At 37.9% G+C, this 26,429-nt stretch overlaps 1 protein-coding gene across 2 annotated transcripts in view; it reads right to left on the bottom strand.

Moving 5' to 3' along the window:
* ZNF704 (zinc finger protein 704) overlaps nt 1-26,429 on the bottom strand; it is a 367,044-nt gene that overhangs the window by 47,570 nt on the left and 293,045 nt on the right. For both annotated transcript variants that reach the window (XM_069100169.1, XM_069100170.1), the window contains exon 4: nt 25,770-26,002. In XM_069100169.1, coding sequence (XP_068956270.1) covers nt 25,770-26,002 — 233 coding nt within the window. The remainder of the gene's footprint in view (nt 1-25,769; nt 26,003-26,429) is intronic.

Here is a 26,429-nt window from a genome sequence, read left to right on the forward strand (position 1 = left end):
AGATTCCTACCTCCTGAAAAATGCCTTAGAAAACCACAAATCAATATGATCTGTGTTGTACTGTGTTTTCATTTATTTGGTTAAACACTTCCTAACTGTGTTTTAATCTGGTTCCCTGCATTATTCTTTTACTGCCGGGCTGTAGATGTGACAACTCTAACCTAATCTGTACCTCCATTTTAATTGGGAAGAAGGCATGTTTCATATGTGTCCATTGAGACCTTTACTCATTTGAAAACATTCTATATAAACACCTCCATATATGGAGTGTCCCTGTGATTTTGGACATTTCTCCATACTCCCTGATTACTGAACTCAGAATCATAAGTTCTGAATTTGAGTTCTGCTACTTAATAGTTATATGACTTTTGGCAAATTGCATAATCCACTTATTAAACTGGAAATAGTCATATACACACTACCTACCTTACAGGGTTTTGTGAGGATCAACTGAGATGTTAGTCAGTCAGTTAATAAGCATTAACTACGTGCAAAGCCCCAATCTGATGATGTGATTCTATGTCTATATGATACTGTATGATACAAATTATTATAAATGAGGTCAGCTGTGTAGTGGCTTTGGCGTGAGGAAGATCTGGCTTCAGGTGCTGTGATAGTAATGGCAATTAAAGATTCCCCTGTATTGGCTTGGTTTTCAAATTGATTGTGTTAAAACCCAGAGTTTGTTAATCCCACCTGTGGGATGGGCTTGTTGATGTGAAAAGAAAGTCCTGAACTGGGAGGAGCTGGTGAGATAGATTTGGAGAGACACTAAGAGAGAGGCAGAAGATTTTGTTGGAAGCAGCACCTCGTGGAGAGAGAGAGACTAAGAGAATTGCTGGTGGCCGCTTTGAATTGCCCTGGACTTTTGAGACCTGCCCCCTGAGCTGCCAAGGACTGAGGAGACATGGCTGTTTTGCTGGTACTTTGTCTGTCTGTTTTGATGTTGTTTTGCCAGATTTGTCCACTGGTGAAAGACAGTCCTTTTGTTGAAGAAGTCCTGGAACCTGGCTGTTCGCTAAGAAGCCCTGAGACTGTCCTGCAGACAGAGAGTGAATACTGTCCACTGGTGAGGGACAGTACTGTTGTTGCAGGGGTCTGGAGACTGTCCTGCAGACAGAGTGAATACTGTCCACTGGTGAAGGACAGTGCTGTTGTTGCAGGGGTCTGGGAGCCTTTCTGTTGGTTCAGAAGCCCTGAAGAAGGATTTTCTTGTTGTATGTTTACAGAAATCCTGGGAGAGGGCTTTGCTAATGTGTTCAGGGGTTCTAGGACTGTTCTACAGACAGAGGATAAATTCATGAAGGGACTGGCAATGTATCTTATGGCCTTGCTAAGCCTTGTCTCCCCAGGAACTAAGATTGCTGAGAACTTGCCTCTTGTCAAGATGAAGAAAAGACCTCCATTTGGGTATTAAGTGCTGTGTTTAAACTTGATGTAACTCTGGGGGTGGGGAACTTTTGACCTTATTGTGCTCTGTGATTGACAAATGAAGGTACTTTACCTATGTTTGGAAACTAATCTCCATTTGAGAAGAGGGGTTTTGTGGTGGACTTAATTAAGGTATAGCCTAGGGGTGGAGTAGTATTCAGAACCGGGACTTTGTAATTGATTGAATGATTGGAAGATCCTGGGGTGGGGTAGTACTTGGAGATTATTTAATCACACTTAGTAAATGCTGTATTTTGAATGATGTCATGTTTTGATCTTCTCTGTTCTTGGTTTGTCACTGAATAAAACAGAGAGCACCTATGCTGGTATTTTGAACCTGGGAAGTTGCCTTTCCTTGGCATTACATTACAGGTGCCACCTGGGGTGATATGATTCTATGTCTACCAAATATGATGTGAATATAAGTTATTTTAAGTGGGGTTGGTAATTTAATGGCCATTGATCCAGGAAAACCTGACTATCCATATGATCCTGGGCAAGTCATTTAACTTTTTGGTGGCCCAGGCAATTCCTTAAGACTATAGATTGCAGAGTAGTTGCCTACCAACATTAATAGCTTCCCCTTATTGAACTCCTTACACCTATTACCTCACAGAACTGAACCCAAAAGAGTTGGGTTAATAACATTCGAATTGTTTATAGCACAGCATGGATAGAAATGTTGAGTTATACAGAAAGAAATAACCAATGACTCCTGGTAGAAAATTTCTGTGCATGTTTCCTGAAGTGTAATCCCACTGATGATAGGCTACACAATGGAGAATCTCCTCTCCATTAGTTATACTTCTTGTGAAAAATAGTTGATTAGATGGAACAAGAAATCAAAGAAAGAAAAAGTTTCTTTGACTAAAAATAAAAACAAAAACAAAAACAGTAAAGAAAGGGACTTCCATCTCCACTGGAATGTCCAAAGGTTTATAAAATGATAAAAGATATAAGTCTTTGGAGACTCACACAGCTGAGGCTGGCTGCATGGTCCTGGAAATGCTTGCTTTGGGCCCTGCTGGCTGAGGACAATGTGCAGAAACACAAGGTTTCAATCTGCCAAAGCAGATTACTTATGTCTGAAGCAACACACCATTCATAAAGGGCTTTGCAAGACTAGTGGCCCACTCTTTTCAAGAGGCCCTATTCTGGAAGCTGGCGCACTCACAGTACAGTAACGGAGCTGTTCCTTAGCCTCTCAAAGCTTCAATGCATTACAAACAGCTTGTTGACTAATCCAGCTACAACAGCCACTAGAGCTGGGAGTTGTTAAAGGTAGCTGTGGGAAAAAGACATGATTAGGTGATTTCAAAGTACAAGATCCATATAAGTTTGTTTATTGTGAGAAGAGATTCTGGAATCCCGCAGCCCCTTGGACTCCTCATATACATGTAAGATAACAGGAGCCAATAGGAAAAGGGAGGTTAAAAATCCTCTCCATGTGGGCTTTGAAAAGGAATTCTATTTTTAGCTTACTTTTTTAGTTCAAAGTACGGTATGAAACTTTACATATAAACATTAATTAATGAATTGTCACACCCTGATGGTTTCTGTTCATTTTCCAGATGGTAAAACTACAATGGAGGAAATATGTCTTGCCCCAAGGAGTTGATGAATCAATTAGAACTCACATTACAACCAGTTGTCAGATGATGGAGTCATACTTAAAAAAAAAATCATAGAAACATAAAACCTTAGAGCTGGAAGGTCACAGTGATTAATCCCACTCCCTCCATTTTATAGATGAAGAAAATAATAATGCTTTAGCACAGTCCATTTTCAAAATGTGCTCAAGGACGTTTTCTCATTGGGCCCTCACAACTACCCTAGAGGTTATTTTATAGGTTTTACAGATGAGGAAACCAAGGTACAGAGATAAGGAATTGTTTATTCAAAGTCATATGGATAAGAAACAGAAAGGATGCAAAAGACAGAAATGCTTTCTTAGATAAAACAGTGCAGTCAAGTTAATTGTGGAATTGCTTCCTATGTATGAGACTTTCATTTGGGGCCTAACCCTGCCAACTGGCAATTGTGATGACAAGGTGGGTATGTATGCCCCTCTGTGCCAGGAAAAAAGGATCATTTATAAGAACAGCTGTCTCTTGCCCTTATAATATCTCAAGTCATCTCAGGGCTTCAGCTGGCATGGAGAGAAATGTACATTTCTCATATCCTTGTCCTTGACATGAGAAAAGGGAACATTACTAATCTTTTTTCCTTTGATGCTGTTCCTTACTATTCAGTCAAATCAAAAAGATACATTCACACTGAAACTTACAATGAAACAGACCACAAGACTCTTTTTACTTATTCCCCTTTACTGATGAAAACCTCAATTATAACTCTCTTCTCCTCTTTTTTTTTTTTTGGAGACTGGGTCTATCTTGCCTAGGCTGGAAATACAGAAGTCACTCTTGGGTCTGATAGCGATGGGCATGGAGGCTTTTTCCTGCTTCATTTCTGGCTTGGGCTAGTTTGCTGCACCAAACTGGCTTGGTGGCCCTCAACTCCTGAGAACTAGTGGGCACACCCACTGGCTTTTGCTCTACTGCAGCTTGAACTCCTGAACTCAAGCAATCCACCAGCCTCTGCCTCCCCAGGAGTACAAACTAGAGGCATGTGCCACCACATCTGGCTTATACTTATTTGTATGTTGCTGTTGTTATTGTTTAGTTGTGTCTGACTCTTCATAACTCCATTTGGGATTTTCTTGGTAAATATATTGGAATGGTTTGCCATTTCCTTTTCCAGTTCATTTTACAGATGAGGAAATGAGGCAAACAGCATTAAATGGACTAGCCCAGGGTCACACAACTAGTAAGTGTCTGACACCAAATTTCAACTCAGATCTTCCTGATTTGAGGCCCAGTGCTCTATCCATTTTGCCACCTAGCTGCCACTAACAATTTGTGTGTGTGTGTGTGTGCATCTCCCCAAAACAAATAGGGTGGTCTTTATATGCTATACAAGTTAGAGCCTACCCCAAGTCAAAAAGAAATCTTCTGAAGGCTTAAAGAATCATGGAATGTCAGAGCTGGAAGGACTTTTCTTAGAGATAATTTAGTCCAATGTACTTGTACAAATAAGGAAAATGAGACCCTAGGAATGTAAGTGAGTTCTCACAGTAAGTTGACAGCAAAGCTGAGACTAGGAACGATGTCTCCCGACTTCCTTGGGTTTTCAGGAGACATGGCAAGTGTGGACAAGATGTTATTTATTTGCTTGCTGGTCCTAAAGACCTGAAAGAATCTGTGTCTTTTTCATGAGACAACTTGATAGCCCTTTAAAAAACCTGTTCATCAATTTTAAAATATTGTAAAGTGTTAGATAATACATTTGTCTGGTTAATTTAGTCAAACCACTCACATATAAAAACGATCACTTTCTTGTGGAACTAACTACAGGTTGCTTTGTCACAGATATTTCACATTTCAATTTAATGCTTGATATTTTATAAATTAGCTGCTTTGTGAACCATCCACAGTGAACCTAAATTTCAGGTTGGCTTCTTCTTTGAAAAAGAATGTTCCTTACCACTTAGATTGTGTATAGTCAAGGAGTACAAGATGATTTTTATCATTAGAATTAGTATGGAAAATCTGTTACTGAAAAATGTGTACAAAGTACTCCAGATTGAGAAACTACTTTTGGATATTCTGTAACCATTACACCCCTCTCTTAGCACAAATAATGCAAAGTGGATTATGTGTACAATACCAAATTCTGTTTACATAACTACAGTGGCAGTCTTCGATTTAAAAAGGAATCATAAAAGCAATCTTAAAAAAAACACCTCTGTTAGTATTAGGTAAGAATAAAATCTATTTTTGAAGGGTATCAAAAATATTAGTTGAATTTCTAGTGTGAGAACAAAACCTGTTCTTTCATTAAAAATGGTGGAAGTCTATGGTTTTGCTCCTACTTTTTTCCTCCTTTATCCTTAAATCTGCACTCTTTTTGAATGTACTTTTATATTCACTTTATTTTATTTCGTACATTATCACCAGTAAGATGACTTTTAAAAATTCTATATAGAACTCTCTATAGACGTAGCTTAGAGACACTTACTAAGTGTCTGTGACCCTGGGCAAGTCACTTAACCTTGTTTGCCTCAGTTTCCTCATCTGTAAAATGAGCTAGAGAAGGAAAAGGCAAATCATTCCAGTATCTTTACCAATAAGACACCAAATGGGGTCACAAAGAGTCATGACTGAAAAGACTGGACAAGAACATCTTATAGTGAAACAAAGCTCCACATTGTTAATTCCTCAAAGAAGTTTGGGGCATAAAAGTCACCTTCAATCTGATTTTTATAATGTTATAAACTTTGGGCTAATAGACTTTCCTCAAGAAAGTCTTGCTTTGGGACTCTCATTTTTAAGTGAAACCATGAATTTACTACATCTGTTATTTGGGAGTACAGGCTTGCTTAAATTTCACTAAACTACAGCCACCTACATATGGCTCAAACATAGCCTGGGTCTGCAGATAAACTAGTGGCTGTTTGTTATGCTGAAATAAATCAAGCTGGGGAAAGAGGAACAGGAAGGACTGGCTAAATAAACAGCTATCAAATTTCAGTAGGGGCCATGGTGGCCAGAACAAACCAAGTTGGCAGCACCCAAGAGCCTGGGGTTCACGACTGCTGTTCCCTGGCTGCTTAATTCTTGGCTAGTTGGTTATACTTTCGGAGATGTTAGGGAAAATGAAGCCTATTATCTAATGCATGGAGCAATCTCTGAAAATGTTTAACGGAAAGCCCTTTTATCTTAATGCAGAACACCAAGTCTGTAATGACATCAGCAAAACTGTTGAACCTGGGAACAAAGGAGAAGTACTGAAGGAAAGGGCTCCATATAGTTCTCATATGGCATCCTCAACAACCTCCACAATTAGCCACATGAGACTGGTTTAACAACCCATGTTAAAACAAACAAAACACAACTAAGGAATAAAACAAATCTAATGTCAAGACTGTCACATGGTTAGCATTTAATAGCAGGCATCTATATAAGTGCTTTATGGTTTACAAAACACTTTGTAAAAATTGATTCTCAGAATATCTTTTCAGAATACTCTGGGAAGTAGGTGCTTTTATTATCCCCATTTTTACACATTAGGAAACTGAGGCAGTTGGGTTGAATGACTTGTCCAGGGCTACACAGCTGTTAAGTGTATGAAGCTGGACTTGAACTAGGTTTTCCTGAACTCAGGTCCAGAATTCTACCCATTGCACCACCTCACTGCTTTATGACATATAGTTGGATGGGCAATTCACTGAGTTAGAATATCAGTTTATAGATCAAAAATTGGCACTGCAGATAGACAAAGGATTGGGCCCAGAACTGAACAGGAGGAAAAGAAAGGGCTGGATAGCATCTGTGAAATTATGCAGTGACTTTAAGAATCCCAAGCTGTTCCCCAATACAAAAGGATATCTTTTTAATACAAATGTTCTCTTTGTGAGGCTGCATGATTATGCATCTTGGAATACCACAATTTCAAAGAAATCAAAATTATGGGCAACCCCAAGAAGAGTGGAGACATGTATGGTGAGAACAACAGGCTGCATGTCTTGAGTGCAGGGACTGTTTTGAGGCTTTTACCTTTATCTCCCTAGTACCTAGTACTGTACAATGCCTGGAACAGAATAGGTACTAACAAAATGCTTACTAAATTATAGAATTAAATTAAAATCGTAAGTTTTAGCATATGTCTAACAATGATTTATGTACATGAGGAGGAATGAGGGATTTTTCTGGGGAAGGTATGTCCTTGTGACTTCTTCAGGGTGGAGAAATGCTTCTCATTTCACTGATGCAGAAAGGGAATCTCTGTACCTTATAGTCTTAAAGAGTTTCCTGGGCTTTCTGATGGAAGTGACTTGCCCTTTGACAGCTAATACATATCCAAGGCAGGACTAGAACTCAAGTTTTACTAACCATAAGTCTGGCTCTCTAGTCATTACGCTGTGGTTAATAAGGAGATCATTCAGGGAATGCAAGTACAGAAAAGGATCTGTGCTGCTCATGTAGGGAGAGTAAGGAATGACAGATGCTCTTCACTGGTTTAAAATTAAATTTATATGAAATAAACTTTTAAAAAATAAAATCATAGTTTAAAACTCTCTTGAAGGAAGACAGCCTAAGATGGGTGTGAAACCAAAGATTGGTGCTACAAACACAAATGATCCCACTGGAGAAGAAAAGCAGGAGTTGTCTAAAGAAAACAAAGTGGATACATAGAGAAATCCCTGACCAACCTGGACCTTTTATAAAGATATATATATATATATATATAAAATGGAGGCTTAGGGCAGGTACATGACAATTAATACAATCTAAGAGTGACAAAGTCATATAAGAATACTTCTGAGAGTATAAACTGAGCTGAGGCTATTGATTAATGGCAAGAGCCACAAAGAATGTTTCTAGGGCACAAGGTGATCAATAGGAGAAAAGACCACTTTGCAGGGTGGATAAGATGATAACAGATTCTCTGCCAAGGAGAATAATTTTTAGAGTAGGAAGGCTAAAATAAAAATGGCTAACAGAGAGTTCAAGTAAAAGATAAGAATTATAAGATGCTGAGTGTGCATAGATGTTTTCAATTAATTCAAGTTATGGGGCCCAGATGAAGGGAAAGTTAGCAGATAGGATTGCTTGGTTTCTACCAGTAAATCATCATTAAACAATCATGGAGTGTGGAAGAGGTCCCTTGGGCTTAGAAATGGCCAAATGTTTGACTTAAAAAACAAAAAACAATAAACAATCCTCCCTTCCAATCCATGCTATCCTGCGCCCTGTCCCCCAGTCAACAACAACAAACTATAAACTGTTAGCTTGACTTTTACTTCCTGGCAAAATCCTAAAACAGCTAATAAGAAATGAATTTACAAATATTTAGAATGGGAAGCAATGAAGACCGTGGCTTCATCAAGATCAAGTCATGCTAGATTAACCTGACTTTTTTTTGGGGGGGGGGGGGGGGGGAGGGGCAGGGTTACCATATTGGTAGATCAGACAAATACTAGAGATAAAGTAAAATGGAATTTTAGTAAAACTTTTGACAAGAGTTTTTCATGTAATTCTTGTGGATACAATGGAGAGATCTAGGCTATGGTTAGGTGAATTTAGAAATTGTTTAAATGGTCATAACTAAAAAGTGGCCTTTCATAGCTCAGTTTCAATTTAGAGGTGGGTCTAGATTGATGTGCTCCAGGGATCTGCCCTTGACCTACTCTATCAGTTATTTTGAAGAAGGAGAAAATAGCATGTTTATCAAATAGGGAATAGTCAGTATTGTGAATGATAGATTCAGAATTCAAAATGGTCTTGACAACCTAGAAGGGTGAACTGAAGGTGATAAGGTAGGATTTAATAGGCATAAAATCCTATACTCATATTTAAAAAATAATCAATGGAACCAGTAAAGGACAACAAACACTTCAAAGGTTTTAGTTGTATGAAAGTTTACTGTGAGTTAAAAGTGTGACTGCTCAGGAGCCAAAAAAGTAACATAAAATGACATGGGGTACTTTGTGCAGATAGGTAGCATAATGATGGAGGGCTGGGCTTCAAGTCTGGAAGACATGATTTCAAATCCAGCCTCAGACACTCACTAGCCATGCGACCACTTAATCTCTGTCTACCTTAACTTTCTCAATTGTAAAATGGGCATAATAATAGCACTTCCTAGGGTTGTTGTGAGGATCCAATGAAATAACACTGTAAAGTGCTTAGCATAGTGAATGGCACATAGTAGGCATTTAATAAATTGTTTATTTCCTTTCCTTCACTAATGGAGGTATGGTCCAGAACTAGGCATCTGATAGTACCACTGAACTCTGTCCCGTTCCATAGGATCACAGATGTCAAGCTGAAGGGAGTTAGTCCTTTAGTCTAACCTCTGATTACACAGATGAGCTGAGGCTACTGTCTATCAACTCTATAGGGTCTCTATCAACTAGAAGCTAGGATTTCTATCACTCTGAAATACAAGAGATGTTCTGAGGATCATTTTTCTTCTTTTCCTTCACTTTACTTCATAGGGAAAGCAGCCCTTGCCATCCCTGGAGCAAGGAAACCTCTATTTGTAGCTGCCTGGGAAGAAGCATGTCAGTTGTAGCAGGTCTCCCTATTGCCAACGCCAGCAGCGGCCCTGGCCAGCCTGGGACATCACTCATGCTGGGCCCTAGTTCAAGGTCACACAGATTTTAAGTGGCAGAGCTAGGACTTGACCTCAAGTCTATCTCCCAATCCACTGTTACCACACTACCTCCACTGATCTGCATCAGATCCAGAGAAGGGCAACCTTCTATGGTGAGACCATACTATACAAACATAAACTAAAGGACCTGGGGCTAGTTAGCTTGGTAAAGAAAAGATTTATTTGAGGGTGTAGGGGAGAGGAGAGGAAACAATATATCGATCTTAAAATATGAAGGATTGTCAAGTAGTAGAAAATTCCAAAATTATGCAAAAATAACAAAATGAGGGTCCTACCCAATTCCTTCTATGACATAACTGTAGTCTTGATACATAAACAAGGGAGAGTTAAAAGAGAAAGAAGAAAACTATAGACCAATATTCTTAATGAACACTGATGCAACAAATTTTAATAACTATTAGCAGAGAGGCTAAAACAACATTATCACTAAGATTGATTATACTATGAGCAGGTTGAATTTATACTAGGAATGCAGGATTAGTTTAATACTAGGAAAACTATGAACTTAATCATGTTAATAAAAACAATAAAAATCATATGACTATATCAACACATGTATAAAAAGTTTTTAACAAAATACAACCACCATTTCTATTTAAAACTCTAGAAGATATAGGAGTAAACAGAACTCTCCATAAAATGACAATATCTATCTAAAACTAAGCACTAGCATCATATTTAATAGGGATAGACTAGAATTCTTTCCAATAATATTAAGGGTGGTCCATTATCACTTTTATTTGACACAGAAATGAGGGCTATAGCAATAAAACAAGAAAAGAAATTGAGGAATAAAGCATAAGTACAAAATGATCAGTTTCTGCAGATAATATGATGGCATACTTAAAGAACCCTAGAGAGTCAGTTAAAATAAAATAAAATTTCAGGATATGAAGCAAATCTACATAAATCATGAGCATTTCTAATAATGCCAATAAAAACCCACAGGAAGAGAAAGATAGAGAAATGCTATTTAAAATAACTACAGAATGTAAAACATACTTGGGAGTTTACCTACTAAGAAACAGAGAACTATATAAATACCACTACAAATCACCCCTTCCAAAAATAAAGACAGACCTAAACAATTGGAGGAATATTAATTGTTCATAGGTAGGCTGAGCAATTATAAAATGATACTACTACTTATATTTATATATTTATTTAATGCCATACCAATCAAGCTACCAAAGGATTACTTTGTAAAACTAGAAAAAAAATGAAATTCACACGGGGGCAAAAAAGTTAATAATTTCATGGAAAATAATAAACAAAGGTGGGAATGAAGGGGACCTAATAATACCAGCTCTTAAACTCTACTACAAAGTAGTAATCCTTAAGACAATTTGGTATTGATTAAAAGCTAGAGAGACTGATCAGTAGAAAAAATTAACTTTTTACCAAATATATGGAAGCAACTAAACCTAGTAGCCTAATGTTCAGCAAATTCAAACACCCCAGCTACTGGGACAAGGATTCACTATCTGATTAAAAACTGCCTGGAGAACAGGAGAGCAATATGGAAGAAATTAGATGCAGAACCAACACCTCATACCTTATGCCAAGATAAGTGCTAAATGGATCCTTGACCTAACTATAAAATGTCACATGACAAATTAGAAAAAAGGGACAAAAATTACTTATCAGATATATGGATGGAAGAAAAGTTCATGATTAGGCCTGGGATACAGAGGATCACAAAAAATAAAAATTAATGATTTTAATTACATAAAATCTAAAAGGTTTTGTACAAACAAATCTTATAAAATGAAGATTAAAAGGAAAATAATTGGGAAAACTTTTTTTGTAGCATGTTTCTCTGATAAAAGTCTAATTCTTCCTCCCACCCTGTGTGTGTATGTATATATAGAAGTGATTCAAATTTATGGTAATAAGAACCAATGCCCAATAGATAAATTGTGGAAGGATATAAACAGGCAACTGCCTTAAAGAAATTAAACTGGTTTATTTATATCCATATCCATTTATTTTTATCCATATGAAAAAATGCTCCAAAACACTAATAATAACTAAGGCAATTGTGAGATTCCAATGCATATCTATTAGTTTGGCAAAGATGACAAAAACGGAAAATGATAAAAATTGGAGGGGATGTGGAAAAACAGACACACTGATACACTGCTGGGAGACCTGTTAATGGGGCAAAACCATTTGGGAGAGCAATTTGGAATTATACACCAAAAACTGGGGAATATCTGAACAAATTGTGGTATATGAATGAGATGGAATACTATTATTCCACAGGAAATAGATGATTTCAGTGCCACACGGAAAAACTTTTATGAACTAGTGAAGTTAACAGAATCAGAAAAACGATTTATACTGTTAACAACAATAATATAAGAACGAACAGTTCTAAGGACTTGTATAAATTAATAAAGAATGACATGAGCAGAAACAAGAGAACAATTTATACAATGACAATGCTGTAAAGGCAAACAACTTTGAAAGCTGTAAGATTAGTGCAAGGATTTCAGTAAGCTTGTTGTCTATGTCCTGACAAAGCTGCTAGACTTAGGGTGCAGAATGAGACTTAAAAAAAAAAACATAATCTGGGAATTTGTTTTACCTATGAGTATTCATTGCAATGAATTTGTTTCTCCCTTTCATTTTATTTTTTTTCAATTGGATAAGGGGAAGGGGAAAGAGAAAATAGATTTCTCTTGAGTGAAAAAACAATTTTTTTAGAAGGAAGTTTAAACTTGCTCTCGTAGGCCTAGAACAGTGGTTCTCAAAGTGTGGTCTAGACACAACTGAACAACAACAAATATCAATAGATAAAACTCGAATAAACAAAAGCTCTTTGGAGTCCTCAATTGTGTGTGTGTGTGTGTGTGTGTGCGTTTCTGGAGGGGCAATTGGGGGAGTCCTCAATTTTTAAGAGCAGAAGGGATCTAAAGACCAAAAAGTTTGAAACCCCTTGGCTTAGAAGATAGAACTTCAAATGACAAGTAGAAATAACAGAGAAACAGGTTTAGACTCCATGTAAAGAACTTTGGAATCATTTCAACTCTCCCAAAGTAGAATCGGCTGTTTAGATGGTACTGAATTCTCTTCTCAATGGAGATACCCATCCAGTAGCAGCTGGCTGATTACCTGACAGGTCTGTGGTAGAGGAGGTTCTTTTTGAGGTGTGGATTATTGCACCACAATGACATCCAATACCTTCCAACTCTGAATGTCTGTGATTCTGTATACAGAAGGCACACAAACAGGCAGGGACTCAACTGAGATTAATTGTGAATATATATACTGGTAGCCCCCCTACTAAACTATCTTCCAAAAGTTCACTTGGTATACATTCATCATCCATAAATCAACAATATGATGAATGGTAGTGAGGTTCCCAGGACACCTTGAAGAAGTCTGTTTAACCTTGATGCAGCTGAACTTCAGTGTTAAAAGCACAATAATTTCTCCTTGAAAATGGGAAAATGGAAAGCTAGGGAGCTCATTAGGCTTTCCTCCATGGTTCCAGCCTCTAGAAGAAAATCCTCCTCTAATTTTTTCCCCTTTCTGGTGAGAAGGGCCCTGATGGGAAGAGGAAGGAGAAGCATTCTCATTAATTCCCCACAACTCCCAACCCTCTTACAGCTTTGGAGCTGGAAGGCACTTTTTCTTGTTGATCGGTCATTTTTAGTCATGCCCGACTCTTTGTGACCTCTTTTGGGGGTTTCTTGGCAAAGATACTGGACTACTTTTCCATTTTCTTCTCCAGCTCATTTTACAGATGAGGAAACCGACCTGAGGCAAACAAGGTTAAACAACTTGCCCAGGGTCACACAGCTATCATCTGAGGCCAGATTTGAACTAAAGAAGGTAAGCCTTCCTGACTCCAGGCCTGGCACTCTATCCACTGTGTCACCTGCCTGCCCTGGAAGAGATTTTAGAGATTATCTAATCCATCTTCTCATTTAACAATTGAAAAAAAAGAAGCCCAGTGAAGTTAAATGTTCTTAAAGCACAAAGCTAGTTAAGAGGAGAGATTAGAGCTCCCTTCCCTCAGCCTAGGATTCTTTCAACTAAACTTCTTCCCACCTCCAATGCCACCTTTTCCTTTAAATCAGAGGTGTCAGATATGTGACCCACAATGTTCCCAAAGGCAGGTGAACCAGATGAAAGAGGGAACTGGGAAATATTTAACGAAATTAAAAAATACCATAAAACAGGTAATATTAATATGTGATTTTCTAATTCAGTATATGACCGGCAGTGATCCTTCTGTATGGTTTAGTAGTCCCTGTTTCTATTTGAGTTTGACACCAAATGAACATATTTTCTCAATTCAATTTATGTTATAAGATAGATGTGTTCCTATGGGGTTGGGAGTGGGGGAATTTGCTTGGATATTAAAAGAACATAGCAAACATCTAAAAAAAAAATAAAGGAGTAAGAGCTATAATGGCTAACACTTATATAGTGCTTTAGAATTTGCAAAACACTCTATATCTATTATGTCCTTTGATTCTCACATCTGTCCTGTGAGAGAGGTGCTATTATGAGGAAATTGAGGCTCAGAGAAGTTAGAATGACTTGTTGAGGGTTACCTAGCTAGTTAAGTAAGTTGGAGTTAGGAGTGAAATTTGTGTCTTTCTAACTTCTAAACCTATTCTTTATCCAACTTACCTCTTAACCACTACCTGGCACTTATAAAAGGAAATGTGACCATTTTAATCAGATGATAGTATTTTCTAAAACGACAAGGTCTAGAGAGAAGATGGAGTAGTTGATTTCTTTAGTCAGAAGTCCTAGAAAATTTACTTTTTAGCAAATCATTTTTCTTCTTTGAAACCTGCTTTCTTCATTTGCAAAATGGGGATAGTAAAATTACCTGCTTCATTGGAAGGAAGGAAAAAAAGAAGTGAGGGAGCAAAGAAAGAAGGAAGTGAGGTAGAAAGGAAAGAAGAAGGGAGGGAAGGAGGAAGAAAGAGAAGGAGGGAAAGAAGGAGAAGGGAGGAAAGAAGGAAGGAGATAAGAGTTTATTAAGCATCTACTGTATGCTGGGTGCTGTGCCAAGTAAGTACTTTATAATTATTACTTATTTGTTCTTCACAACAACCCTGGGAGGTAGGTGCTATTACCACTCCCATTTTACAATTGAGAAAACTAAGGAAGACAGAGGTTAAGTGACTTGCCCAGTGACCCAGTTAATAAGTGTCAGAATGGATTTGAACCAAGGCTTTCTGACTCCAGGCCCAGTTCATTAGCCAATGTGCTAGCTAGTTACCTTTAGGGATAAGACTGTTTGAAGAAAAATACTTTATAAAGAGTTTATCATTGTGTACATGTGAACTATTATTAATGGGGTTTTTTGTTTGTTTTTTGCTTTTTGGAGGACAATTGGGGTTAAGTGACTTGCCCAAGGTTACATGGCTAGTTTTTGTGTCAAGTGTCTGAGTCTGGATTTGAACTCAGGTCCTCTTGACTCCAGGGCTGGCGCTCTATTCACTACACCACCTAGCTGCCCCTAATGTTGATAATATAAAAACTAAACTGAAAACTAAAAAAAAAAAAAATCACAGTGTTTTTGTGATTAGATTCCCATTTCTATTTGGATATCTTCTAAAACTTTCTTTTTGTACAAAATATGTAATATAGTTTTAATTTAAGGCATGTTAAAGTTTATAAGCACCATTGCCAAGGATAACTTCTAATTAACATCAGATTTGAGACAATAAATTCACAAATATCTACTTCACTGATCTGACTTATATAATAAGTTGTACAATTAGGCTGACAAATAGTAAACATCAATCATTGTTCTAAAAAGCAGCCAGGTAAGAGGAGCAGCTAGATGGTGTAGTGAATATGGATAGAGTGTTGGGCTTAGAGTCAGTAGGACCTGAATTCAAATTTGTCATTTAATCCTGTTTGTTTTAGTTTTCTCATAGGTAAAATGAACTGGGGAAGTAAATGGCAAAACAGTCAAGTATCTTTGCCAAGAAATGGGTTCACAGTCAGACATGATTGAAATGATTGAACAACAATAACAACCATCTCTATTTCAGAGTAATGAATATTGTATAAAGGTTAAAAATTAAAAAAAAAAATAGAATGTATCCTAACCACTCCCCCCATCATCCCTTTCCCCCTGGAATTTTAGACCCTGCTAACATTCTTGGCTCTGATAAATGAGCTTTCCCCTTATCTTGACAGAAGCTGATCTATTGCATCACAGAAGCTTTGTAACTCCCTACTTTCCAGGTTGTTATTGATATACTGTTTTCCTCCATTAGAATGTAAGCTCCTCGAGGGCATAGACTGTTCCCCCCCATCTTCAGAAGACCCTCACTTGACCCTGCCGTGCCCACTAGCTTTCCTCCCTTCCCCTGCTCCCTTCTGTGGCTATCCACAATAGATGTCTCTGCATTTCCTTTTCTCTCACACTCTGAACTCTCCATAAGTCAGGCTTTCCAAGCTCATTTTCTATTGCAATTCCTCTCTCCAAAGTTATTAACAATATCTTAATTGCTGATCTGATAGCCTTTTCTCGGTCCTCCTCCTTCTGAACCTCTCTTCCTTGATAATCTCTTCTTTCTAGGTTTTTGTGATACTGCTTTTTCCTGGCTCTCCTCCTAACTAGCTAACCACTTTTCAATCTCTTCTCTTGGATTTTCATCCAGCTTGTACCCCCTAATTGTGGATATTCCACAGAGCTCTGTCCTAGGCACTCTTCTCTTCTCCCTCTAGTATTGAACAGATATTATTTAACTTGTTCTCATTAGCTCCCATGGATTCAATTATGATTTCTTGATTGTTATTCTTCAGTTATTTTTCAGTCATGTCTACTCTTTATGACCCCTTTTGGGTTTTCTTGGTAAAAATACTAGAGTGGTTCTTTTTTTTCCTTTTCCAGCTCATTTTACATATGAGGAAACTGAGATAAATAGGGTTAAGTGACTTGCATAGGGTCATATGGCTAGTAAGTGACTGGGGCTGGATTTGAACTTGTGAAGATGAGTCTTTCTGACTGCAGGCCCAACACTCTATCCACTGTACTACCTATGCTGCTATCTCTCAAATCTACCTATCCAGACCTTCCTCTCAGTTCACCTCCAGTCTTACATGTCCAACTGCCAACTGGACATTCTAAACTTAATATATCCAAAACTGAACTAATAATCTCCCCCCTCCACCACAAAACTCTCCCTTCTTACAGACTTCCTTGTTACTGTTAGGGAACCACCATCCTTCCAGTCACCCAGGCATCATTCTCAACTCTTCAGTCTCTCTTTCCTCCTCTCCCTCACCCCTCCTCCTGTATCTAATTCGTTGGAAGGGCTGTCAATTTTACCTTTGTAACATTGCTCATATACACTTCCTTCTCTCCTCTGACACTGTGCCATGGCAGGCCCTCATCACCTCACACATGGACTATTACAGGAGCCTGCTGATTGGTTTCTCTCCCCATTCCTGAAGTACATATCTGACCATGTCATCCTCCACTCAGTAAACTCCAGTGATTTCCTATTACCTCCAAGATTAAATAAAAAAATTGTGTGGTGTTCAGAGGCATTAATAACCTGCCTTCCCTGACCAGTAACCATATATCCAGTCTTCTTATACCTTAAACCCAGCCATATACTCTGTGATCCAGGGACATTGACTTTCTTGCTGCTCCTTAAACAACACACTCCATCCCCCAATTCCCTGTGCTTGGAGCTCTATCCTTCCTCAACTCTGCCTCCTGGCTTCCCTGGGCTTCCTCCAGGTCCCAGCTAAAATCCCATCTTCTACAGGTAGTCTTTCTTGATCCCCCTTAATTCCAGTGCCTTTCCTCTATTGATGTATATATCTTGTTTGTACACAGTTGCTTTAACTTGTTTCCCCATTAGCCTGTGAGCTCCTTGAGAACAGGGACTATCTTTGGCCTTTCTTTGTATTGTCAGTGCTTCACACAGTGCCTGGCACATAGCAATTAGTGTGTATGTGTATGTATATTTGTTTATGTTTACATATGTATATACACACATATTCCATACATATATACGGAAAATACGATCAAATGGAGCTTCTATAATGATTACCTCAAATACATTAATTTAATTAGAATAACTAGAATTAATCCTTTTTAAAACCTCAAGGTTATACACTAAATATTTTCAGTAATTTTCTTATTTCACTTATTTATTTAACTGGTAAAATAATTTAATTAACAAACAGCATTTTTGCCTGTGGTTTTGCCAATCAGTCCTCTTACCCTTCCTTTATTTGGCCTGTGGTTTTTTAGCAAAGGTTGCTTGCTTGCTTAGTTCATCATATACCTAACCTCCTTGCCCAGGGATATCAGGAATTATTTAAAGGGTCATTTTCCTAAGTTGTTATTTCTGTGAATATGGATTCCTGCATAGTAGGTTTCTTTCAAATAATTTACAGTAAACAGTATAAATGATTGTGCAACTTCTTGTTAAAGAGGAATCTTAGTCTTACTATCCACAGAAAGACTTACTTGAAAGCTGACTTTCCTAAGCTTTTCTTCAATTTCTAGATCACTGATATTGCTTTATGTTTGCATTTCTTTTGTTTTACTCATTGTACATTACTTACTAGTTATAGAAATGCTTCATTCATTTTTGACAGAATAATGGGGGTGCTAATCTGATTAAAAAAAAAAGAAGCTGTGTATTATAAAGGCAAACATTACCACCAGTGTCATGTTACAGAAATCTTTGTAACACATGTTATTTACTCATTCATATGTCACTGCTTCAAAACTGCCAGCAAAGCCTATCATGACAATATGTCTTCATTTCATTCAGTCCCCATCATCTGGTACACAATCTTCAACTAGTTTTCTATGTTAGAAGTTAGACTAAAATGATTTTCATCAGAACAACTTATGCCAATCCTTTGTGGTTAATCAGATGATAGAAGGATGTCAGTGTAGAGTGGAGGTGTCAAACTCCCTGTGCAAAACTTCAAGGCCCCATCCAGATAAAAATACAATTGGCAAATATTTAATAATACATAACAATATAACATGGGTAATGTTAATTTGTTGTCGTCTTAGTCAGTATATGGGTAGCTAGGAGGCACAGTGAATAGAGAATGAGGTCTGGATTCTGGAAGACTCATCCTCCTCAGTTCAGATCTGGCTTCAGACACTTATTATCTATATGACCCTGGGCAAGTCACTTAACCCTGTTTGCCTCAGTTTCCTCGTCTGTAAAATCAGTTGGAGAAGAAAATGGTAAACTCCGGTATCTCTGCCAAGAAAATTCCAAATGGGGGCATGAAGAGTTGGAAATGACTGAAAAGGAATGAACAACAAGCCACTACGTGGTCTGCAGGACTTTGTTTCTATTTGACACCACTGGTTTGGAGTCAGAAGACCTGGGTTGGAATTCTCATCTCTAAGTAAGCCACCTAAAATTTTCTTCTGGCTCAGTTTTCATTGTTGGCACAATGGGTAAAAACTTTTACCACTTTGTTTGCCAGGGTTGCTGTGAGGAAAAGTGCTTTACAATGTTGTTTTTGTAAATGTAAGCTATTATCACAGTGGAGGGTGTGTCCTGAGGAGGATGGGTTGTGGTTCTTCTTTGTCTGAAGGTCTATTTCATGGGGCAATTACCCGGCACAGTGAATGGAGCACTGGACCTGAAGTCAGGAGGACCTGAGTTCAAATCTGAACTCAGACACTTGACACTTAACTAGCTGTGTCACCTTGGGCAAGTTACTTAACCCCGACTGCCCTGCCTTCCCTCCTCCAATAAGACAAAAAAAAAAATCCAATCTATTTCACCTACAGTTCTAGATAATGTGGAGAAAATAGTTGAAAGGCTGCTCATTTAGCTGATGATCAGGAAAAAAGACTTCTGAAGTACAGTATTCTTGTACTTCTACCAAGGGAGCTGGAAAACTGTCCATATTCAGTGACAAAAGTTTTAGAAACCTCGAGTTTCAAGCATATGGAATAATTATCTTCACAAATGCTTGGCACAAAGGCCATGGACTTGCCACTCCTTCCTTTTCAGTTTAAAGTCATTTTGCTCAGATTTCTAAGACTCGAGGCAAATACATTTTTATTAGGCCTCATTAAGTGTACCCAAATCTCAAGCCTAGAGACCCTAATTCCTGTATTTCAAGTCATGTCCCAGAAGTTAAAATCCTGTTCATATATACCATCTTCTTAATTAACTGATCTATCCCCAAATCTGATTTTCTTTTCAGAAACTCCTGCTTTCATTCAGCATTAGCGATGAAAACACTATCTCCAGCCCTAATATCTTCAAATTCTTGTTCAGTACTTTATAATATTCAGTAATTCTCAGTTTCTCCTAGAAGTATAATCTATCCCCATATGAACCACAAGTAGTGGGTAGTATTTATCAAACTTGAAAAAACTTTGGGATAGTCGTGAGAGTATCTGGAGACATGCCTCAAGAAGACAGCAGACCTTTTCTATTGTTAATATCACATCAACAAATACCTATTTTGGGACCGCTTAATATGAGTGTCACCAACTATTAATATTCAATCTCTTCTTTTGATTTTTTTTGGGGGGTGGGAGAGACCTAGTCTCCCTGTCTCACCCAGATTTGAAGGACAACAGCTATTCATGGGCCTGAGCCAATACTGATCACAATGAACACTTTCAATTGCTCTGTTTCTTCAACCTGGGCTGGCTTGCCACTTCTCAGCTGACAGGTGCCCCCCCCTGCTCCTGGAGGCTCAACATGTTTTTTTTTTGCTTTTTGGAGGGCAATTAGGGTTAAGTGACTTGCCCAAGGTCACACGGCTAGTTTTTTGGTGTCTGTGTTAAGTGTCTGAGGTTGGATTTGAACTCAGGTCCTCCTCACTCCAGGGCCAGTGCTCTATTCACTGCACCACCTAGACTCCCCTGAGGCTCAACATATTAATGCCAGATTCAATTGTCTTAACCTGACTGCAGTTTAGGACTACTGAGTGCAAGTAATCCATCAGCCTTAGTTGCTGTTCAGTTGTTTCTGACTCTTTGTGACCTTGGTTTGAGGTTTTCTTGGCAAAGAAATCGAGTGGTTTGCCATTTCTTTGTCTAGCTCATTTCATGGAGGAGAAACTAAGGCAAACATGGTTAAGTGACTTGTCCAGGATCACACAGCTAGTATGTGTCTGAGGCCAGATTTGAACTCAGGAAGAGGAATCTCCTTGACTCCAGACCCAGCATTCTATACTGCGTCACCTAGCCCCACCCTGAGTCACTTAGCTCTCCCATTTGTTGAGATTTCAGGCATGAGCTATCATGTGTAGCTCTTCCTTTGACTTTTACTGCATCATTATATTCCTGATGATACCTATGGATTCATAGTATCAGTTTTTGGAGCATAAGAAGCTGTTTCCACCTTAGAGGATCTTCTGTAAAGTCTTTCTTATTTTTAAAAAATGGAACATTTCATTCTTCCTCCCCCCAACCCTTTCCTCTAGGTGGGAGACCAATTCACATTCTGTTCATATTTAGCAGGCATATACCCATAATGGAAAGACAAATACTTGCCCACTCTTTTGGTCAAGGCAAAATTCTACTGGCCTTTCCTTAATCCTTGTTAGAAGTGAGGTGCTCAGAGGTTCTCAGCTAGTTTTGTTGATAACCTTTGCGTTCAATTCTCACAGCAAAATGATAGGGCAGGGGTGGGAAGGATGCTTACTGGACATGCCTATTTGCTTTGCTGGGGAAATCAATCTTCTTGAATTCCTGGGTCCACTTCTTTTTCTCTCAGAGGTTCTTAAGAGTGTCTGTATGTAGTCACTAACCCACTTTACAAATGCCTGTCTGTTGCTGCCAATGTGGCTATAGCCTATTCTTGGGGTGGGAACTGGGGAAAAGCTTAACAGATGTGATTCAAAGAAACATCATGGGAACAGATTAGTTCCAACAGCTATCATCATTACTTGCTTCCACACTGGTTTGTATTGTATAAGGGTATTAGAACGAGCCATGAATCCTGCCCAAGAGAAATCCATAAACAACTCCATCAAATCACGATGACTAGAAAATGAAAACCAAGGCAAACACTGGTGAACTGCTGCTGGCCTTCAGCCTCTCTCACTATTTCCCTGAACTCACTCTATCTTCTCACACCCAGTAACATACTCACCCTTCCAATACACATTTCCTGTCTCCAACAATTCCCTATTAAGATTTTATTCTTTTTGCGTCAAGGCTGATCACCCATCTTGACATACACCAGCAACTGGCCTACTTCCTACTACCCCCAAATAATCTCACAGAAATATAATCACTATTTGTCTCTCCAGCTGTTCCTAAAGCAATAAAAGCTGTGAAGGAAACTTTTCCACACCGTACATGCAGAAGCTGGCTGACTACTTCTTGAGGTTAATATAGGAAGAATTCCTATTCATTTAGGGGATGGACTAGATGGCCTTTGAGGCAACTCTGAGATGATGCAACTTGCTTAGTTCTTCCCTTCCCAACTCCCGGTGTCCCAATTTCCTCATAGCGTTTAATTTTAAAACTAAATTATCTGTCAACAGGTATTTATTACATGCTCACTGTTTTCCACATTGTGCTTGATATAAGAAGGATGCAAAAGAAGTAAAATGTATGGTCCCCTATCTTGAAATGGGAACAACCTACTTTAAGAGATCACACTTTCAGTAGCAAACTATATGTATGTGTGTGTGTACACATATATGTATACAGACCTAAGTATAGCACAAACTATATATAGTTCATTATGCATTATGCAGACATTTAGTGTGAGGGCCTACATAACTTTTCCATGATAATAAGCATCTACTATATGCCAGGCATTGGGCTAACATTAAATCCTACAATTTAGAAAGTAATTAATCGCTCCAAATTGCATCACGAGTCCGTTTCAGATGCAGACATAGTCAGATTCTATCTACAGTGGCTAGAGCCACAAACCAAAAGGCAGTGTTTACACGACCAGTCAGGAAGGAGACTCTGGCAAGGAACAGCTTCTTCTGTCTCACCAGGCTATCCATCTGCTGAGCCTGGGGCTCAGGACCAGTGCTATCGCCCCTTAGAATGAGAAGCATGAGGCATCACTGCCTCCTAGTGGCACTGAGATGACCCTTATTCTCAACGAGCCAAGCAGGTTGGATGGAAGATGCTTCCTAACAATTAGAGCTTTCACAAGGAGAATGGGTAGCCTCAGAAGCTGGTGAGTGCCTCTCCTGAGAGTGCTTTGAGCAGAGGCTGAATGACCACAGAGCATAGGAGGGATTCCTGTAGGGCAGGGGTCCTTAATGTTTCCTGTGCCATGGTCCCTCTTCGGTAGTGTTGGTGAAACCTATGAATTCCTGCTCAGAATCATGTTTTTTAAAGGCTTAAAAGAAAATACACAGGGTTACGAAAGAAACCAATTATATTGAAATAAAGATGTAATTTTTTTCCCCCATCGAAGTTCATGAACTTCATGAAACTTCTCCTTGTGGTCTGTGGACCCCAAGTTAGGAACCCCCTGCTGTAGTGGAGGTCCCTTCTTGGTTCTGAAATGCTATGATTCTGGATCTAAAACTCAAGATCTTACAAAGTTGGAAAAGCTTAACATACAAGATTAGAAACAAGTTTTATGTCTGTTAGTAGGGACAACCCTCATCATCAAGGTGATGGGGATTTTTTTAGCCACAGCAACTCTTTAAGACCATCTACAAAGTCTTAGAAATGTTGAACTCTATATGTGGAATGATATGAAATCCTATGTCCTTGAAAATACACACATATATAACAGAAGTGTACTAGGATTTATACTCTACAGAGTTTTTTAACCTGGGACTTGTGAACTTTAAAAAAAAAACTATACCAATAACTGTATTTAAGTGTAATAGCGAGACAATAAAGGTTAGGAACCCCTGGTTTATAGAATTGTCATAGAGAGATAAAAAAAACAAACAAACAAAACCCAATACTAAAAAGCACACAACAACAATAACAATGATAATTATAATTAAAATTATAAAAGAAAGCCCAAACCACCTTCCAGACCAATCATTATTGACTCAGTGCTATGTACCCATTATATTAAATGAGAAAAATAAAGAACAGAATTTAAATAGAAATGGGTGGGGTGGGGGTGTGTGAATGGGGAAGGGTTTCACTCTGTTCTCCTAAAAACAACTTTATTTTTCCATGTTTTTCAGAGTCCTTTCTTCAACTTGATAATTAACACATTACTCCCTTTTCTTTACCAAGGCCAGTTTAAGGACTCGAGGGTCAATAACTTGGGTTACAAAATAATCAATTGACTCAGGTTACATAATTAGCTAATTTAAGCTGCATTATACATTAAGCTGCTCCTGAGAGTTTCCCAGGGGCCTACTGGGGTCTGAGTCAAGGGAGAAGTCACTAGGAAGCAAGAATAAACATCTTGTTTTTTTACTTTCTTCCTAGGGAGAGCCCCTTTTCATCCTACTATGTAAAACATGTCTTGTTATGTTAAGAGAGAGGCAGGGAAGAAAATGTTGGATTGCTGCCATCTCTTTGTTTTCCTTGTTGAGAGGAGCTGGAATAAATAAATAATTTATTCTCTGTAAAGCTCAGGACTTTGCTTTGAATTTTATCTGGTGTATAATTATGTATGGTGCTGCTAATACAGATCAACTTTCAAAATCTAGGAATGATATAATTTTTATATCTGCATAGCATCTTTTTTTCAAAGAAAGACATACTTCAATATAGCTCTACTTTTTATAAGTAGAAAATTGTGAGTAAATTATATTTTTGCAAAATAAGTTAATTTTAAATGTACCAGGAAGCTTGCTATTTAAAAATATCTTGCTGTAAAGCTTTTTATAAAACAAATTCTTTTCTGTTGTTTAAATCCAGATTTTCCTTTATCAGGTTTTCTTAATGTGAGGTCCACATGTGTACTACACATCAAATCTGATAAGGTCAAAACACACACTAGCATTATTAACTCCATTTTTACAAATGATGGAATTGTTTTTTAGAGAAGGCACAGAAGTGAGTTGAGGCAGAACTGAGGTTGGAACACATCCTTCAAAGCTCACTGCAATGGTGGATAAGCATACAAAGAAAATTAGTCTGCTTGGCAGTGTTAGACATACACGAAGTATTTCTCTCTTCAATGTAGTTGTTAGAACTATCAAAGATTTAAAAGAAGTCAATGAGTCCATACAATAATGTATAACACACAATTAGTTGATTATTAGTCTGTCTCATAGAGCGTATGTAAAATAATTGGGGTCCACTTATAATCTTAGGCCTTTCTAATTATAATTTTCTTTGTACTAGAGCTCATTAGGGATGTTTGGATAAAAATAAGTTTGAAGGGACAAGTAAGCAAAAGCATTAATAACAAAGACTAGCTATGAAACATCCAGTTGCAAATTCCAGTATCGAGTTCTTCTTTTTGAAAATTTTAAATTTATTTTATTTTTTATTATTATTTTACTGAATTAGAAAAAATAATAAACTTCATCTTGAAGAACAAAAAGTCAAGAATATCAAAGGAACTAATAAAAAAAAGGAGATTTAGCAGTACCACGGTCCAAATATAGAAAAGTCCTCAACAGGACAATAGTTATCCCTAAGGTGGATTTGCTTATAGTCATCTTGATGGGCACCTTAAGCCATATTACCAAATATTTATAAATCTGTTTCACTGTTCTGTTAAAATAACAAAGATATTTATAAATAATCGCAGTAAAATAAAAAAAATCCTAAATTTCTTCATGAAAAATATGACTGAATCAGTTAATTGCTGATACTGTATTGCAAGATACTGGCTTTTGCTGTAAAGCATCTTATAAGGTGAGCTAATTTTATTTCTCAATAATAAATTATTGAAAGCAAATGATCTCACTAAACAAGCTCACTGTAATATCATCAGATTCAGAACAAAATTAATCTGAAGATACAAGATTAAAAAAAATCCTTGGCATTATAAGTAGTAGGCATTATAAAGATTACTCAAAATTTTTTTCTTTTAAGGAATCAACTCAACTTTAGTTTAAAGTGAAGCATTTCACAATGGCAGAATTCGAGGCAGGCCAGACAACTGGCTTTAATGATGAAAAAAACTATTCTGAAATGTAAAGTATGCTCATGAAGCCAAGAATGCAAAAGTTAGGTAACTGGAAGCAAGACAAACCTTTCTTTTCCTGGGAATGGGTTCATCAAAGAGAAGGTTGCTTGCTTCAGTTTCATCAATGCCGTCATCTGGCTGAGTTGGTGTTCGGAAGGGCTTGAAGCTATCGGCTGACAGAGGTGGAGACGGGGTGGACGGGTTGGATTGATCGCTGGGGGCACTCCAGCTCCAGTACCCACTACTGCTTGTACTTGAAGGCACAAATCCCCCTTCTTTCCAAGATCCGCTGAGGCCCTCTGTTTATACACAAACACATTAATGAATAAATACATATTTCTTTACACTGAGGTTGAACAAGTGTCAGGAATAAGAAATCTTTACTCTGGGCACCCTGGCTCTGATTTTTGTTCAGTCATAGATATTGTGTTAAATGATTTGCGTGAAGTGGTAATGGCAAGGTTCAGAACTTTATTTAAATATCCCCATTCCCAGGGTTGTACTCAAGAGCTGACCATCTCTTCATTATTTTAAATAAATGTTCATTTAGCTTTGTCTAGGATTAACCAGTGAAGAGCTGCAAAATCTGGCTAGATAACAGAGCAAGGCCCTTAGGTCTTAACTTCTCATATAAAGTAAACTGCTAAGCTCAAAGCCAAGGTTGAACTTGGAGGAGAATATATAGAAAGGAGTACAAGCAACTTAGATGTTTTATTTCACCTTTGC

The sequence above is a fragment of the Petaurus breviceps genome, unplaced genomic scaffold (assembly GCF_028583685.1).
Source record: "Petaurus breviceps papuanus isolate PSGF00001 unplaced genomic scaffold, PetGlider_PUasm1.0 38, whole genome shotgun sequence".
NCBI classification, from domain to species: Eukaryota; Metazoa; Chordata; class Mammalia; order Diprotodontia; family Petauridae; genus Petaurus; species Petaurus breviceps.